Source organism: Leptopilina boulardi, unplaced genomic scaffold (genome assembly GCF_019393585.1).
Source record: "Leptopilina boulardi isolate dan_hultmark-lab unplaced genomic scaffold, ZJU_Lbou_2.1 LbouV2_333, whole genome shotgun sequence".
In the NCBI taxonomy this organism is placed as follows: Eukaryota; Metazoa; Arthropoda; class Insecta; order Hymenoptera; family Figitidae; genus Leptopilina; species Leptopilina boulardi.
The window spans coordinates 1,272,929-1,288,222 of NW_026137900.1; the positions used below are offsets into that span (position 1 = coordinate 1,272,929).

A 15,294-nucleotide genomic window follows, 5' to 3' on the forward strand; every position below is an offset into this window, starting at 1 on the left:
AAATCCTTAACCTCTGATGAAAATACAACTGACAAAAAAATTAATTGAATTAAATAAATATTCATATCTAGTGATTATTATAATTAATAATTAATATTATTATAAAGTAATAATATTCAATTATTCTTTTTCTCAGTGTATATATATTTAATTCTTTTCTGTATAAAGAATTAATATGCGATTAATTCAAATTGCTGAGCATTTCTCTTTAAGAGTTTTGTTAATCTGAGATATCATTAACGGTGTAAAAATATTGATATATCCATTATTATCAACTGTTAAAATTTTTTCAAAATCCTCAGATACACATACTTTGGCAGTATTATTTGGTATTATTCGTAACAATAGTGACTGATCTGTTTTACTTTGAGCCATAATTTTTTGATTAAAACTATCAACAATTTTTGTATTAATGCACATTCCTTTACGATTTAATTTAACTGGTTGAATTTTTCTCGGAGTTTTTAATAAAGCAATTTCTTCTAAATTTTCCAACATTAGAATCGATGAATCCAAATTCCAAATTAAATTTTTCACACAACTTAAATTTAGAGGAGCCGTGTAAATTTCCATTTTTTCTTTCATGTCATAAATCTGTGAAAATTATATATTTTTTTTTTCTTGAAAGAATGTTTTTATAAATTTGTTTCAGAAAAAAAAAAACTATGTATCGTTTTTGTAACTTACCGAAATGTTGCCATTTTTAAATCCAATTGCTAAATACTTTTCATTTGTCGAAAATTCAAAACAAGTGACTTCAGCATTAAATTGAGGAATTTTATGATAAAATTTAATGAAAGCTTGTGTTTCATTCTCATTTTCTTGAGTGTTTTTTATCTGATAGATAAGTATTTGTTTTCTATTTTTCGTCAATATACCTAAATATGTTTTATTTTTACTCATTGTACTCTTAATTACTTTAATTTTGCTATTTTCATCTTCTTTAAACAATAATTCTCCACTATTAGGATCAACCATCCAATAGGTTATATTACAATCTTTTGTTACTGTTAAAATTTGATTAGTATCAATTTCATGGACCCCAATAATAGAACCAAAATTTTTCACAATATGAGTAGTTATTTTTTCATTGCTGTAGATACAAATCTATAATCATAAATATATATATATATGTATTTTTGAAATTTGATATTTGTAAATTATAATTTTTATGAAAATTTTAAATACCTTTAATTCTTGATTTTCTTCTACAATTATAACAATATTTGATACTGTAAAATTATTTACAGGCCATATAAATTTTGCAATATTTTTCAATTTAATAATATATTTAGATATTCCACTATTAATATCAAGAAGAAAAATAGTTTGTTTTTGATTTTCAATAATATCGTAAATTAATTTCTTGCCATCCTTACTAAATATCATTTTGCTTATGGTTTTTTGTTGTAAATCAATCTCAGATTTTGTTTTCCATGATGTATGATTTCCTTCAGTTATAATTAATTTATTGTCAATTGTCCGATGAGCCACTATGTCATTTTGTCCCTTTGGTTTCATAAATGCATTAAATAATGGTTCACTGTTGATTAAAAATCAGAAACAATAATTAATATTAATAATTTTATTTCCAAATTATGGCAAATTTATTAAAATTCTTACCGCACAGGTGTTAGTTCTTCAATTTTTGGATTTAGTTTCCATTTGTAAATTAGTGAATTTTCTTTTCCGCATAGCTTAAACAAAGCAGGTTATTAAAATTTGCAATAAACTTTTTTTTGTAACTTGATTTTTACTAAATAAGAGGATAAAGATAACTTACTAGATGATAGTTTTCATTTTTCATCCAGAATGTATCTAAACTAGAGACTTTCCAGTTACATGATGTAACAAGTTTAAATTCATTGCGAATATTCCAAATTTCCGTACATCCGTTTGATTTTACAATAATTAAATATTGTTCATCGTATGTTATAATTGCATTTTCAAAAGTTTCCTTGGAATTATTCATTATTTCACATTCTACTCTTATATTTTCCAACACACCCTCTGATTGCTCCCATTTTAGATAAATAGCTTTTTCTTTTGTAATCACTATTAAAGAATTTGTCTCAGTTATTAGTTGTTGACAAAAAATTATATCAACATCTCGATTTAAATTTGTCCTTAGAGGATCATACATTGAAATATCATCTAGACGATTGTTATCAAAAATATAAGTCACAAGAATACCTTTATTTGTAAAAGTGTGAAATAGCTCATTTCTCAATGAATTAGAACTGATTATTTTCTTTAATGAATCTTTATTTTTATTTATTCGGCATATTTGATTGCCATTTTGATGCCACAAAATCACTGTACCCTGTTGTGTACAGGCGGCAATTAAATCATCATTTGTAAAAATTACATCTTCAATAATTTCATTATTCAAGCGAAATGTTTTTAAACTAACATCATTCTTTTTATTGTCAAACAATGCAATATATTGCGATTGATTGTATTTATAATTTTTTTCTCCATTTAAATCATTTTCATCGAGGAGAAAAAGTTTTACGTCACCTTTTTGAGTTAATGCCAAAAAATGATTATTATTAGAAACAATTAATTTCTTGATATTTTCGCCTTTCAGATCATAAAAATTGTAAATTTGTCCAGTATTAAAATTTCTTTGAACAATATCGCCATTCTCAGTTGACCAAAGTAGTGAATTGTGTTTATTGGTGAAACAAAGATTTGTAATGTTTTCCGACAAGGAATATGTCATACATTCGGTAAATATATTCTCAACATTTATTTCATTATCGAAAAATAATTTTCGAGAATAATAAGGATGTTCGGTTTTAGTTTGAATTGCAACTTCTCGAGCAAGATTTGAAATTAAACCTTCATCAAGAAGTGCTAATTGAATAATATTCAAATAACGTTTCTCCCTATGTTTTGTTAAATTCTTTACGTTTGCTCTTATAAATGTTTCCAATGAATTTAATTTTGCTCTATTATCTGCATTATTGTTAATTATGTATTCTTTATATTTTTCAATATCAACAAGTAAATTATTTACACCGCTGTGAATTATTTTCTTTTCAATAAATTTTAAATCAAGGTATATTTTATCAAAAAGATGAAATAATTTTGCTTTTTCCAAATGATGACCTATAAAGGAATGAATATAATTGTCAAGTGGTAATTGTGAAAAATCGCCATTGCATTTGATTTTATATTTTTCAATTAGAGCTTCATGTTTGGCTCTCAGTGCTTCTGGACCTAATTCACTTCGCAAATGATCCAATAACATGTTATGAATTCCATAAATATAAGAATTTAACTCCTGATTCCATTGTTTAGTCGCTAAAGTTTTATAGTTGAAAATGGTCATCAAATCAATTACAGCACATGGTTCCATATCCCATAGAATCTCTAAAGTCTGAAAAGAAATTATTAAAATTATTAAAAATTTTTATCATAAATCAATCAGTTGTAAACAATTACCATTGGCATGATGTTAATATCGTCGTTGAATACTGCTAATTCATAAAAATATTTCCTTTCATCTGGTTGAAGTTTGTCAATGCACAAGTTAAAAGTACCTCTTACAGTTTGCATGTAACTGAAAATAAAAACAGGATGTAAGAATATATTAGTGAATTTTAATAATGATTCATTAGTAATTTAAAAATTTTGTTATAAATTATTACTTTTCTTCTTCGTTTAGTTTTTTCAAAAAATATTTCCAACATGTTGGATCTTGAACCATTTGCTCTTTAAAATTTTTAAATTGTCCCACCATCATTCCTATAAGGCCTGGTAATCCTTTACATTGTTTGTGAATTTGTTTAGCTTCATTTGGAAGATTTCCCGTAACATCCAACATTTTGGCGAAAAGCGATAGAGATTCAGTTTCAGTAAAACCACTCGAAATCTGTAATGTATTTCTTAATAATTATATATGGATTATTAAAATTAGATTTTAAATATATGTTTTATAAATTTTTTAGTATAAAATGTATAATTTTTTATATTTTATTTTGAATACCTCAAGCTCTAATGGTTCCATTTTTTTAACGACGCTAAAATCATCTGTTATTATCAAAGTTTTACATCCAAAATTAAAATTATTTACAATTAATTCATTAGTAACATTATCTAAAATTAAGAGAGCATTTTGATGTTCCCTTTTATTTAAATAATTCCTAATGAAGCGTATAAAACAGTCTTTGAGTGACTCTGAGTTTTGACGAGTTGGATGAACAGAACAGTTAAATTTTTGATATAGAGCATTTAGTTGATTTGATATTTCATCTTCAATTTTTTTATCCTCCAAATTATTGTAATCAAAATTCATCCAGTAGATTTCGTTCTAAAAATGCATATATATAGTTTATTTTCAAAAAAATATTATTTAAAAAAAATTTTTTTAAATTAAATTTCAAATATTTTATACATACATGAAATAATTCTGCAACTAAATTTTTATCTTCCTTTAATGTTTTTGCAATAAGACATGTTTTTCCAATTCCTCTTAATCCATAAACAGCTAAATGACCACCTGGTCTTAATAGGTGTAAAAGATGCTTCAGTCGCATTGTCTAAACAATTATATATATATATATATATATATATGTTAATTTAATTTTTATTCATAGTAATTATTTATACAATAATAAAAAAAAATGTGAATTATTAAAAGTATATTTAATGTGGGAACTGCATGTATGAAATTAAAACTTATTTTTTTCCTATCGAATTCTAATTAATCTTAATATTAAAGAAATTGAGAACAAATGAGTGAGGAAATCTCTCTCTCTCCCTCCTCCCTCGTTAACTTCCTGTCTAGTTTTTTTTGTCTGTCTCTCTTGGACATTTTATCTCTCTCATACACTCTCATTATTAACGTGTTTATTTTTTAAGATTTTAGAAATTTTTTTTGTTTAATCTAGTTAAAAAAAACTTACCCAAAAGAATTCCTGGCATATGCAGAAATAAAAATATTCATTTTATTGAAAATAATTAAAAAATTGTAACATATTTTAATAATATAATAAAAATAAAATATTTATCTATATAGGTATTTGGAATTAAAAATTTATTTTTATAATTAATATTTACCAATTCTTTTCTTGTTACAGTGAATCTTGGACATGATGGAAGATCGTTAGTGTGACTTCTATTGTAACCTGACATATTGGAATTTTCTAAATGGCGTTCAATTTTATTACTTATCCAACTGTAATGATGTTTCAATGAATTTATGAATGCTGAAAAGGCAAATGGTCCACACCTGTAAAGAGTGAGTACATTAATTTCCATCCTATGTCTTATTTGTTAATTTTTTTAACAAAAATAAAAAAAAAAACTAAATCTCCTATTTGTGTAAAGAAACATTTTTTTTAAGTATATTTATATACTATTTATATATTCTTAAATTTTAGTATAAAATACATTTATCTAAATGTATTTTATTGAGTTGAAATCATATTAATTTTTATTCGTGTGTAAATTTTTATACCGCGTAAGAATATCCAATAATTTAGAAATTTGTTCTTCTCTTGTATTTGTCCCATTTACAATTGCATTAACATCTTCTTCTTTAAGAATATTTTCAATTCTAAGTGGTTTAATTATTCCATTATATACAAAAACATTGTCAATGATTTCCTTTTCAAATTTTTTGAGAGTATCAATGTGGACTTGCTCCATTAATGCCAATATTTCTGCAATAAGGAAATCAATTATTTCTTTCAATTAAATTATCAATGAATATTTTTTAAAGGCTTCGACTGTCTGTATCCCCCTCTATGCAACTCAAAGTAGATATTCCGGTTGAGACAAACAGTCCAAGCGTAACTGTTAGAAAAAGGGATTAAAAAACATTTAAATAAACCGCAGTGTCAGGGGAGAGTAATAAATTTATGTTCCATTTTCTGTCAGCGTTTAAATGTCTAGTACTGACGATGACTAAACACATGTGTATGCACAAATTTCTATATAGCAATAAGTTACATTGCACATTGATCGAATAAAATAAAAGGTTACTGTATAATCTATATTTAACTTCTAGTTGTGTGATTCTTTCTTCTTCTTTCTCTTTAGAAGAAAATAAAACCACCTTACACTGAAAAAAAATTATTTGATTCAAATAATCGATTACTTGACTATTATTAAATTAATATTTACATTAAATAATTATTATTTGTGACGATTAAATGGTACTTGTTTCAAATATACATAAATTATTGATTTAAATACAAAAATTTTTTTTATTAAATTTATTTAATTCAAATAAAAATTATAAATATTTATTTTATCGTTAAGTAACCGTTTATTTAAATCAAGTAAATTTTTTTCCGTATACGGTATTTGATTCACCTTCTGTTATCAGTTCTGGCAAATATTTTAGTTGCTGTAGCAATTTTTTTCAGCAAATATACATATATATTCGTCATAATTCGTTCTTTTATGGAATTGCATTTCAAAATTTTTGAATTCATATATAACGAATTCCATCAAAGTTCTCGATTTTGATTGGAAAAGAATATTCGATTTTCTATAGGTCGAAATTATTCATATATCTGACAATTGTCTTCAATAACAGTAATAGATAAACCCTTTGACAAGTCATTGACTCTTAAAAGTTGAGGTCATCCTTTCACTACATGGAGAAAAATGGAAAAACGAAAAAAGTAACTTTTATTATACTTTAATAGTAAAACCGGAACTATCCGCAGTTTCTGTATGCATTTCTGTTAATTTTTACTTCAGAAATAGTAAAATTCACTATTCCCGGAATAATTTTTACTATTTCAGGAGTAAATTTTACTATTTCTGGAGGAAAAATTGCCAGAAATGCATACAGAAACTGCGGATAGTTACGGTTTTACTATTAAAGTATAATAAAAGTTACTTTATTTGTTTTTTCATTTTTCTTCGTGTAATTAACACTATATTTAAAGTTATTTAAATTAAAATCTATATAAAAATAGTTTTTAAAAATAAAATTGCATATATTTCTGCATTTTAAAACAAAAATAGAGAAATACGGTTTATCGTTGATGAGTATAGGATATATCTGATATTATATAGTCAGTGGAAAAATAATCTGGAGAGTGTGCTCCGGCACGCGCCTCTTATTATAGTATATAATCATTACTACATTGCTTTTTAACACTTTACGTGCGCACACAAATTGAATGCACGGTAAGCGCGCGGTTCAAGTTATTCATGTCGTCATTAACACTTGCAGTTCATCATCAGTTGTAGAAACGGCGGGCTATTTCCGAGAATATTGATAAGGTCGCAGACACGCCGTATATAGCTGTATATTCCCTTGTCCAGATTATTTCTACTTTATAGGATCATCTACGTTAATTATTGCCCTGAGAAATATTTACATTGTACCGTTTAGTATCTAAAGGAAACAAAATTGTTAATGTGAATCTTGAACTTTTACATTATCCCTCTGATAACTTTATACTGCAGACTTTATCAGTTAAAGCATATATTTATATATCTTTATTTAGATATATGTTTTCTTTTTGATTGTCTGTTGAATTTATACAGATTCCGTTTTGTAGATTCGCATCAAATATTTATTATTTTCATTACAAATAGTAAAAACAAATCGATTCCCCCCCCCAAAAAAAATGATAGATTCTTAATTTAAGAATTTAAAAAAAAATTTCAGAATATTTATATATAAAAAACAAATTCTTAGTTTAAATATATTCATCTTTTGTTCTTCTTGAATTTTTGAACGTTTATATTAGTAAAATTTTTATATGGAAGTAATTAATTTCTCTGGAATTAGGATTTTTAGCGAAAATTACATATAGAGAGATAAATAGAGTTGCAATGATAAATTATTTTATTTATTATTTATTATATTTCTTACACGATCTTCTTACGGTAGGTTGTTGATGTTAAAAATATTCACAACATGCTCCAATCTTTTTATTGTGTAGGTGTATATATACTAACAATATAATAGTGTAAGAGAAGACCGATAAAAAGACTTATATCTCGAAAATAAAAGTATATATATTAGAGCATCCAAGCTAATAATATTTAAGTGAATTAAAATGTGAATTATGAAATTAATTATAAAATAAAATTTACAAAAACAGAATTAAAAGATTACATAATATGAAGAAAAGGAAATATAAAGGAGGATAAAAAGAAAAAAAAAAGATGTGTAGTAAAAGAAAAGAATTAAGAGATACAGAAAAGAGAGAAAAAACGGGAGTGTGGGCGGGGTCTTTTACCATAAACGTGCGATACAATATGTGAAAATATTAATTGCTAAAAAGATTTATCTACGGTCAAATAATTTTTATTAAATATTCTCATCAAAATTATTTAAATTTTGAAATATTTATTTATTTATTATTATTTTAAAGATGTAAAAATTTAATAATTTAATTTAAATGAAACTTGTTTAAAATTTTATTTTCAATTAATTTAATTTATTTTAATTTACTTATAATTCACTTATAATATCAACTCGTTGTAGCTTTAATGAATTTATTTTCTAGATAATGTCACTTTTTATCGGTATGTGAACCTGAAGAGGACGGTATGTGTATAAAAGATCGAAATATATATATTCTTTATTTTATGTCTTCTTTTAAACATTAGAATATACCACAGAAAGGCTCTCTCAAAAATATACCCTGGAAGTAATAAAAAAACGCGAACAATTTTTGCAGTTATTTGTTATAAAATAATAAATGAGATAAGACTTCATCTAAACTATAAAGATAAAATTATCATAATTCATAATTGAATTGAGAAATTTTTAAATAAAAATTAGAAGATTAACAAATTTTCATCTAATATAATGAAGGAAAATGATCGATTCAATAAAATATGATTCATATATATTACACATTTTATAGCATAAGCTTTTAATTAATTTAAGTTTTTAGTGAAAAAGAAAATATATTTTTCTTAAAATCTGTTTCTTGATATATTTATGGGTCTTTTTTTTCTCATAAGAATAATGCACTACTGACACAGAAAATAAAAGGGGTGGCTTTTGATGCAGATGAATTTCAAGTGGTGTAAAAGCACTGTCCTTGCGTGGTTGCTATGGAGACTGCAGTCAGTGTTACGCACTGCATTCGCATTTTGAGAAAAGGAAAAATTTTTTCTTGTTCAATATATATATATATATAATAATTATAATAATATTAAAACAGGTTCGATAAATTATTAAATTTTCTCAATTTTATAGCTTCTTTTAAATATATTTTTTTGTTGAATATTATTAAATTAAAAGCGTCTCGTACGTGTACTTTTTAAGCCGTAATAGTTAATCAAAATCATTTAAAATGAAAAATTCTATACAATAATTGTAAAGAGAACAAAGGAATTTGTAGAACTTTTTTTTTCTTAAACAGGCCTTTAAAAAATAAAAAACTTGATCTGTAAATTTAACTTTTCTTCCGCGCAGAATTTATTAAATTGAATTATATACTTGGAGATATATTTGACCTACTTAAACAAATCTCTGATTTTCATTTCAGCATATAACAATTATATATTTAAAATTAGAAACACAGATATTATTTATGTGCGTGTATATATATATATATATTTTAAGAATTCTTAAAATGCATTACTTAATGTTCTATTTTTAAAACAATATTCAAATACCCCGAAAAAGTGAGATTAATTACGTCTATTATTATTATATATGCGGTCATAATAATTTCTCTTTTCTTATAAAGACGGTAACCTGACACCTAGCAAAGTGTGATAAGGAATCCGGATCATCTCCCCCTCATATACACAACCGTGCAGACATTTTATGAAATGAAGATTCAATCTTTCTATTTGTAAATTCATTTTAGAATGAAATTACAAATTATTATTTCTTTGATCAAATTTTTCAAATATTGTAACTATTGCGATTGCGCAAATCTACATACCTATTTTTTTTTGTCCTTTTTATTATTTTTTGAGAGATTCCTGGACAATTTTCATTGGTTAAAATTTTTAGAATGAAACTAATTTTTAAGCAAATTGAAAGTTTAAAAATTAAAGAATATATTGAATAATAAAAATTTGAGCACTCCAATTGAATAAAAAAAAATGGAAATTTTCTTTAAATGTTCATCACTTTTGAATCGAATTTTGCAAGTCTCATTTATTTAGTTTTTATTCATTTTTCACTGATTTATATATTCACATTGAATTCATATACACTATTCATAAAAGTTCACTTAAAAAAAAAGAAATAAAGGAAATTATAGTTTGAAGTTTTTTTTTTCACTTGTTCACTTTGGTAGAAAAATTTGTTTCTTCTTTTTTATTCTTGATCTATTGAGGCGGCCATCACTAGACACAAAGTAACACAAAGTTAAATTTAAGGTTAGGTATAATTGACAGAAAATTTTAGTGAGTCTCTTAAAAATCTCCTATCCTTACACTCCAAAGGTCTGCAAACTACTGGCGAGAGCACGCGTGCAACCACTCTTTTAAAAGCTCAACATGTTCGAGAGTAAGATATGAGACTTTCATTTTCTCTGTTTCTTCTTTCTTATCTTTTTCTCTTCTTCTTCTTCTCCGTCTCTCTAAATGATTTTTCTTGCTGCAAAAAAAAATGTTTTATATATTTCAGAATTTCTATATAACCGAAAATTCACTTTACAGAATTTTTATTTGATTGTTTATTTATTTTATTTTTTTTAATGACATAATAGTCATTTAATGAATTTTTATTATTTAAAAAAGTTATTATTTATAAAAGTCCCACCCTTTTGGAGTTGAAGCGAAGGGAGTTAATGCTTTACGAGTTAATTTTATGCCTAGGGAGTTGGTTTTAAGGAGTTAATTTGATTATTAACTCCCTTTTTAAATTGATTTTTAACTACCAACTCCCATTCTCTAAATCTAAATTAGTAGTTTTCTGCTAATGAAAGAGTGCGGATTTGTTTATCAATTGAATTATAGTAACAGCTTTTACTCTTTTTTAGTAGAAAACTAATACTAATTTATGGAGTAAGTCGTATTTTTTACTATTTCAAATTATTAAGCCGATTTACTCCATGAATTAGTAGTTTTCTACTAGCAATTAGTAGTTTTCTACTAAAAAAAAAGTCAAAACTGTTACTAATTCAATTGGTAAACGAATCCGCACTCTTTCATTAGTAGAAAAACTATACTAATTCAAATTTAGAGAGCAGTAACGTTAACTCCCTAATTTTTTTACATTGTAGATATGTTTTTATAGAATATTATTATGCGGAATTATTGAAATTTTGTCTCCGAATAGATTAGTAGATTAAAGGAGTGGATATCAATCAATCAAAAAATAGTTTCTTGTGGTAGAATAAGATTTATATTAGGTTACACTTTGTTTAAGCAACTGAAGCAGACACCCCGAGAAAAGATCGTTTTGATTTAAGAAACTAATTTTATTTCAAACAAAAAAAACAAAAGTTTCAAAGAAATTTTTGCATTAAATCAGAGAAATTCTAACATTGATATAGGGTCAAAGAAACATTGAAAATTGGGGTTGAATACTATTTCTCTCTTCCCTTCTTAACTTCCGCTTACTCGTCATCTGGTATTTTCTGCTACCCTATATCTGTATCTTGCCTTGTAAACCTGTCGGCACGTGTTCTGTGTGTGTATCATCTGTCTCTCTATTCTCCCTCCAGGCCAATAACTGACCATGATTTCAAGTGAAACACTCTACCAATTTTACCAATTCGATATAGTTAAAATGTTTTTTTTATCTATTAATTAGTTAAATTATACTAATTTAAAAGCAAAATTTGAGTCACTATATACTTCAAAATTAGTTAAATTTTTTACTAATTCAGTGGATAGCAATTTTTATTGGCTGATACAGCTAATATAATTAGTTGTCACAATTTATTTATTTGCTGTGACAATTAATTCGAGAGGGTCAAGCACAGCGATGGGGCTTGAGTTTTTCACCCTATAGGGTAAAAATGCACGCCATTTTCAAACGAGCTCGGATTCATTCGGACTGGTTGGTAGAGTGGAGATTCACCTGTACCGTTACAGGAATCAACCAATGATCACCCAAAATGAGCTATATTGTCATCAGGCATTGGCGGATCCAGGGGGGTGTCATGGGGGTCATAACTCCCCATGTCAGGTCCTCGAAAGTTTCTTTCTGAGCACCTATTTGTAACACCTGTCATTGATTTTATTAAGACGAATTTTCAGAGATGACCAATTTTAGATGTGTATTCACATCATTTTTGTCAACACCTTGTACAAACCATCGAACCATTTTCTATTACATCTGCTATCAAAAGTAAAAACCTATAAGTAAGTCTCTTTTCTGTAAAGGCGCTTGCACACATCCGGCTGCCTGCATAATAGGCAGCCAGTAAGAGAAAGACAGTAAGTAGATTTAAAGAACTCTCTCTCTGTCTCTCTCTTACTTTCCAATTTTTTGGAGAGCAGTGGCCCTCAAATTCTCTGTCTTTTAAAAATCGTGGCTTTACGAAAGGAAAACAGACCACCTGCGTTGTGTCACAATCCAAAAAGTTTGCTAAAAAGGGTGTCTACTAAACCTGCGCTCTAATAGTGTAGTTGAGTACGCACAGACAACAGTTGCAGCTGCGGCATACATGCAGATGGCACAGACCAGTGATATCAAAAGTCGTAACGTCACACAACAAAAATGACGTAACGCTATGATAGTCACAAGAAAGCACCTCAGCAGGCATTGTAAATTAAGTTAAAGGCAACCAAAGTAAGGAGTAAATTTTTGGAGCCAAAAACTCTCTAAATTTGAATCAGCTAAAATCCGCTAATTGGCAGCAAATAGTCGCTGATTGAAAAAGCTATAAGTATGCAGCTGCGAATCAGCGACTAACAATTATTTCAATTAGCGGAATACTCCATTTTAAAAATAAATTTATCTTCCGACGAAAATGACCGACGATCGCCGATTTGTGTTTCGCTATTTTATTAGCTGTATCCGCTGATTTGCAGTGAAAACTTTATTCGCTGATTCAAACAGTGAAATTTTAGCTAATTCAAATTTAGAGAGAATCAGTTCAGAAAGTAATGCTCAGGTTTAATTTTTCTAATATTTCCAATTTTAAAGTAAAATAAGAAAAAAAACTCCTCTTTTAGTTGAAAAATTCTTTTTCTGTAAATAAAAATGTAAAAAATGCAATAAAAAAAGTGTGCGATGGCCGGGAATCGAACCCGGATCAACTGCTTGGAAGGCAACTATGCTGACCATTACACCACCATCGCACGTTGCAGATTTTGCCGAATTTGACGAATCACAGATTTATCAGTCATTTTATGGTTAATATTTATATTTATTAGATTATTATTATTATTATTCCATTTCTGAATGGAAGTTTAACTTAAAAGTAGTGATCTCCGAGCTCTCTTAATTTGAATCAGTGAAATTTCACTGATGAAATAGCTAGAAGTCGGTTACTGAATCATTTAGTGAAATTTTCACTAAAAATCAGTCATACATCACTGATTTCCAGTGAAAATTTTACTAAATGAATCAGTCAATCTGTTTTACCCATTACCGATAATACAGATTGACTGATTCATTTAGTGAAATTTTCACTGGAAATCAGTGATATATGACTGATTTCCAGTGAAAATTTCACTAAATGATTCAGTAACCGACTTCTAGCTATTTCACCAGTGAAATTTCACTGATTCAAATTAAAAGAGTAAGCATCAGGCTTCACTGTAAAAAGAAAATACTAAAATAGTATCGATTTTAGGTATTAAAATAGAACCAAAATGCAATTTAGTACCTAAAGTTAGTACTCTCTAAATTTGAATTAGCTAAAATTTCACTGTTTGAATCAGCGAATAAAGTTTTCACTGCAAATCAGCGGATACAGCTAATAAAATAGCGAAACATGAATCGGCGAACGTCGGTCATTTTCGTAGGAAGATAAATTTATTTTTAAAATGGAGTATTCCGCTGATTGAAATAGTTGTTAGTCGCTGATTCGCAGTTGCATAATTATAGCTTTTTCAATCAGCGACTATTCGCTGCCAATCAGCGGATTTTAGCTGATTCAAATTTAGAGAGTATTAAATTAATACCTCTTGTATTACAGTGTTAAATTAGAAATTAATTAAAATTATTCTTTAAATTTTTCTTATTTATATTCTATTATTATTTATTTATTTACAATTCCGCAAGTTCGTTTTTATTTCCAAATATACTCTTGAATTAGGTGAAATATTCAAAAAATTATTTTATTCTAAACAATGCAAAATTGTATTCCAGTTAAATATACCTAGTTTGTAAATTTTTTTACATTAGCAATTTTCGTTATTGACTTATTCGTATAGACTTGTTTCTGATTTTCCTGTCCGTGTAAATGGATGCGTATTTGTATTTAGAAAGATAAGAATGGAATGGGGACAATGAGAAGTGACTTGTTTCACTTTTCTTAAACGCACTTTTGTCCCTTCTTTTGCTGTACTTCGTCTTCTGCCTCTTCTATATATACTTTTTCTTCTTTACGTGATCTCTTGCTAAACAAGCAAATCTCTCGAGTATCAGCAGGTCTAATGATTAACTTCGAACGCGTATACATTTGAGTGAATAGCCCCTCGTGATATCCTTCTTTTTATAAGAAAAAAAATTTTTTGATAAGGGTAAGGCAACCAATGAGCCAATTAGACTTTGCTGACAAAATTTATTATTAAGTATAGGTATAAAGTTGTTTTGTTAAAAAGCAAATTCATCTTTAATTAGAAAAGAAGCATTTTTTTTTTTGAACAATATTTATTTTTAAGTATAGGTGCAAAAGCTTTGTTGGTAAAATTCAGATTTATTTAACATTTAGGATTCTTAAAAGAATTTGTTTTAAAATAAACAATTTTCTTTAAAAGAAATAAAAAGGCAAATTTCTTTTTTTTTCCTTAAAATTATTTATAAAGAAATAAAAATGTTTTATAAAAATTCTCACAGTGAATTTAATATTAATAAATAAAAAAGTGAAATATAAAAAAGAGTGCGATGGCCGGGAATCGAACCCGGATCAACTGCTTGGAAGGCAACTATGCTGACCATTACACCACCATCGCACGTTGTAATTTTCGTGCAATACTCTCGTTCTAAGTTGAAGGCCAAATTATGATTCATTAAATTGATAGTCAACAAACAAAAGAATATACAAAATTTAATTGCAATTTTTCATATTAAATTGTACTTAAATGTTAGTTATAAATAATCTTTAGCATGTCTTCTATTTGATTTAGTTTTTTTTTTTTTGCGTGCGATTATATTTCTGACACTTGACATTGAATGTCTCAGTAATGTATGACAAAATTTTTATTCCTGTCCAATTTGAA

The 15,294-nt window shown here is 26.8% G+C and overlaps 1 protein-coding gene and 2 non-coding genes across 3 annotated transcripts; all 3 read right to left on the reverse strand.

Annotated features, from left to right (window-relative positions):
* Positions 1–10,555, reverse strand: LOC127285499 (apoptotic protease-activating factor 1). Its single transcript, XM_051311551.1, has 12 exons — positions 9,888–10,555; positions 5,468–5,672; positions 5,068–5,239; positions 4,407–4,547; positions 3,995–4,318; positions 3,657–3,880; positions 3,451–3,568; positions 1,784–3,385; positions 1,624–1,697; positions 1,189–1,543; positions 688–1,107; positions 1–594 (listed from the first exon to the last, which is right to left on the reverse strand). The coding sequence occupies exons 2-12, from the start codon at positions 5,656–5,658 to the stop codon at positions 187–189; spliced, it is 4,029 nt and encodes a 1,342-aa protein (XP_051167508.1). The 5' UTR covers positions 5,659–5,672; positions 9,888–10,555; the 3' UTR covers positions 1–186.
* A 2,579-nt stretch (positions 10,556–13,134) lies between these two features.
* Trnag-ucc (transfer RNA glycine (anticodon UCC)) lies at positions 13,135–13,206 on the reverse strand. Its single transcript has one exon. It is a non-coding gene; the product is annotated as a tRNA-Gly (tRNA).
* Positions 13,207–14,955: 1,749 nt separating this feature from the next.
* Trnag-ucc (transfer RNA glycine (anticodon UCC)) lies at positions 14,956–15,027 on the reverse strand. The gene has a single exon. It is a non-coding gene; the product is annotated as a tRNA-Gly (tRNA).
* Positions 15,028–15,294: the final 267 nt, after the last annotated feature.

Bases quoted from the DNA above. Each gene is read 5' to 3' on its own strand.
- LOC127285499 (XM_051311551.1), bottom strand. From the start codon at position 5,658: ATGGAGCAAGTCCACATTGATACTCTCAAAAAATTTGAAAAGGAAATC. The intron at 5,240-5,467 runs GTATAAAAATTT...CACTCTTTACAG, and splicing joins TTATTGGATATTCTTACGCG to GTGTGGACCATTTGCCTTTT. The intron at 595-687 runs GTAAGTTACAAA...TAATTTTCACAG, and splicing joins TTAAAAATGGCAACATTTCG to ATTTATGACATGAAAGAAAA.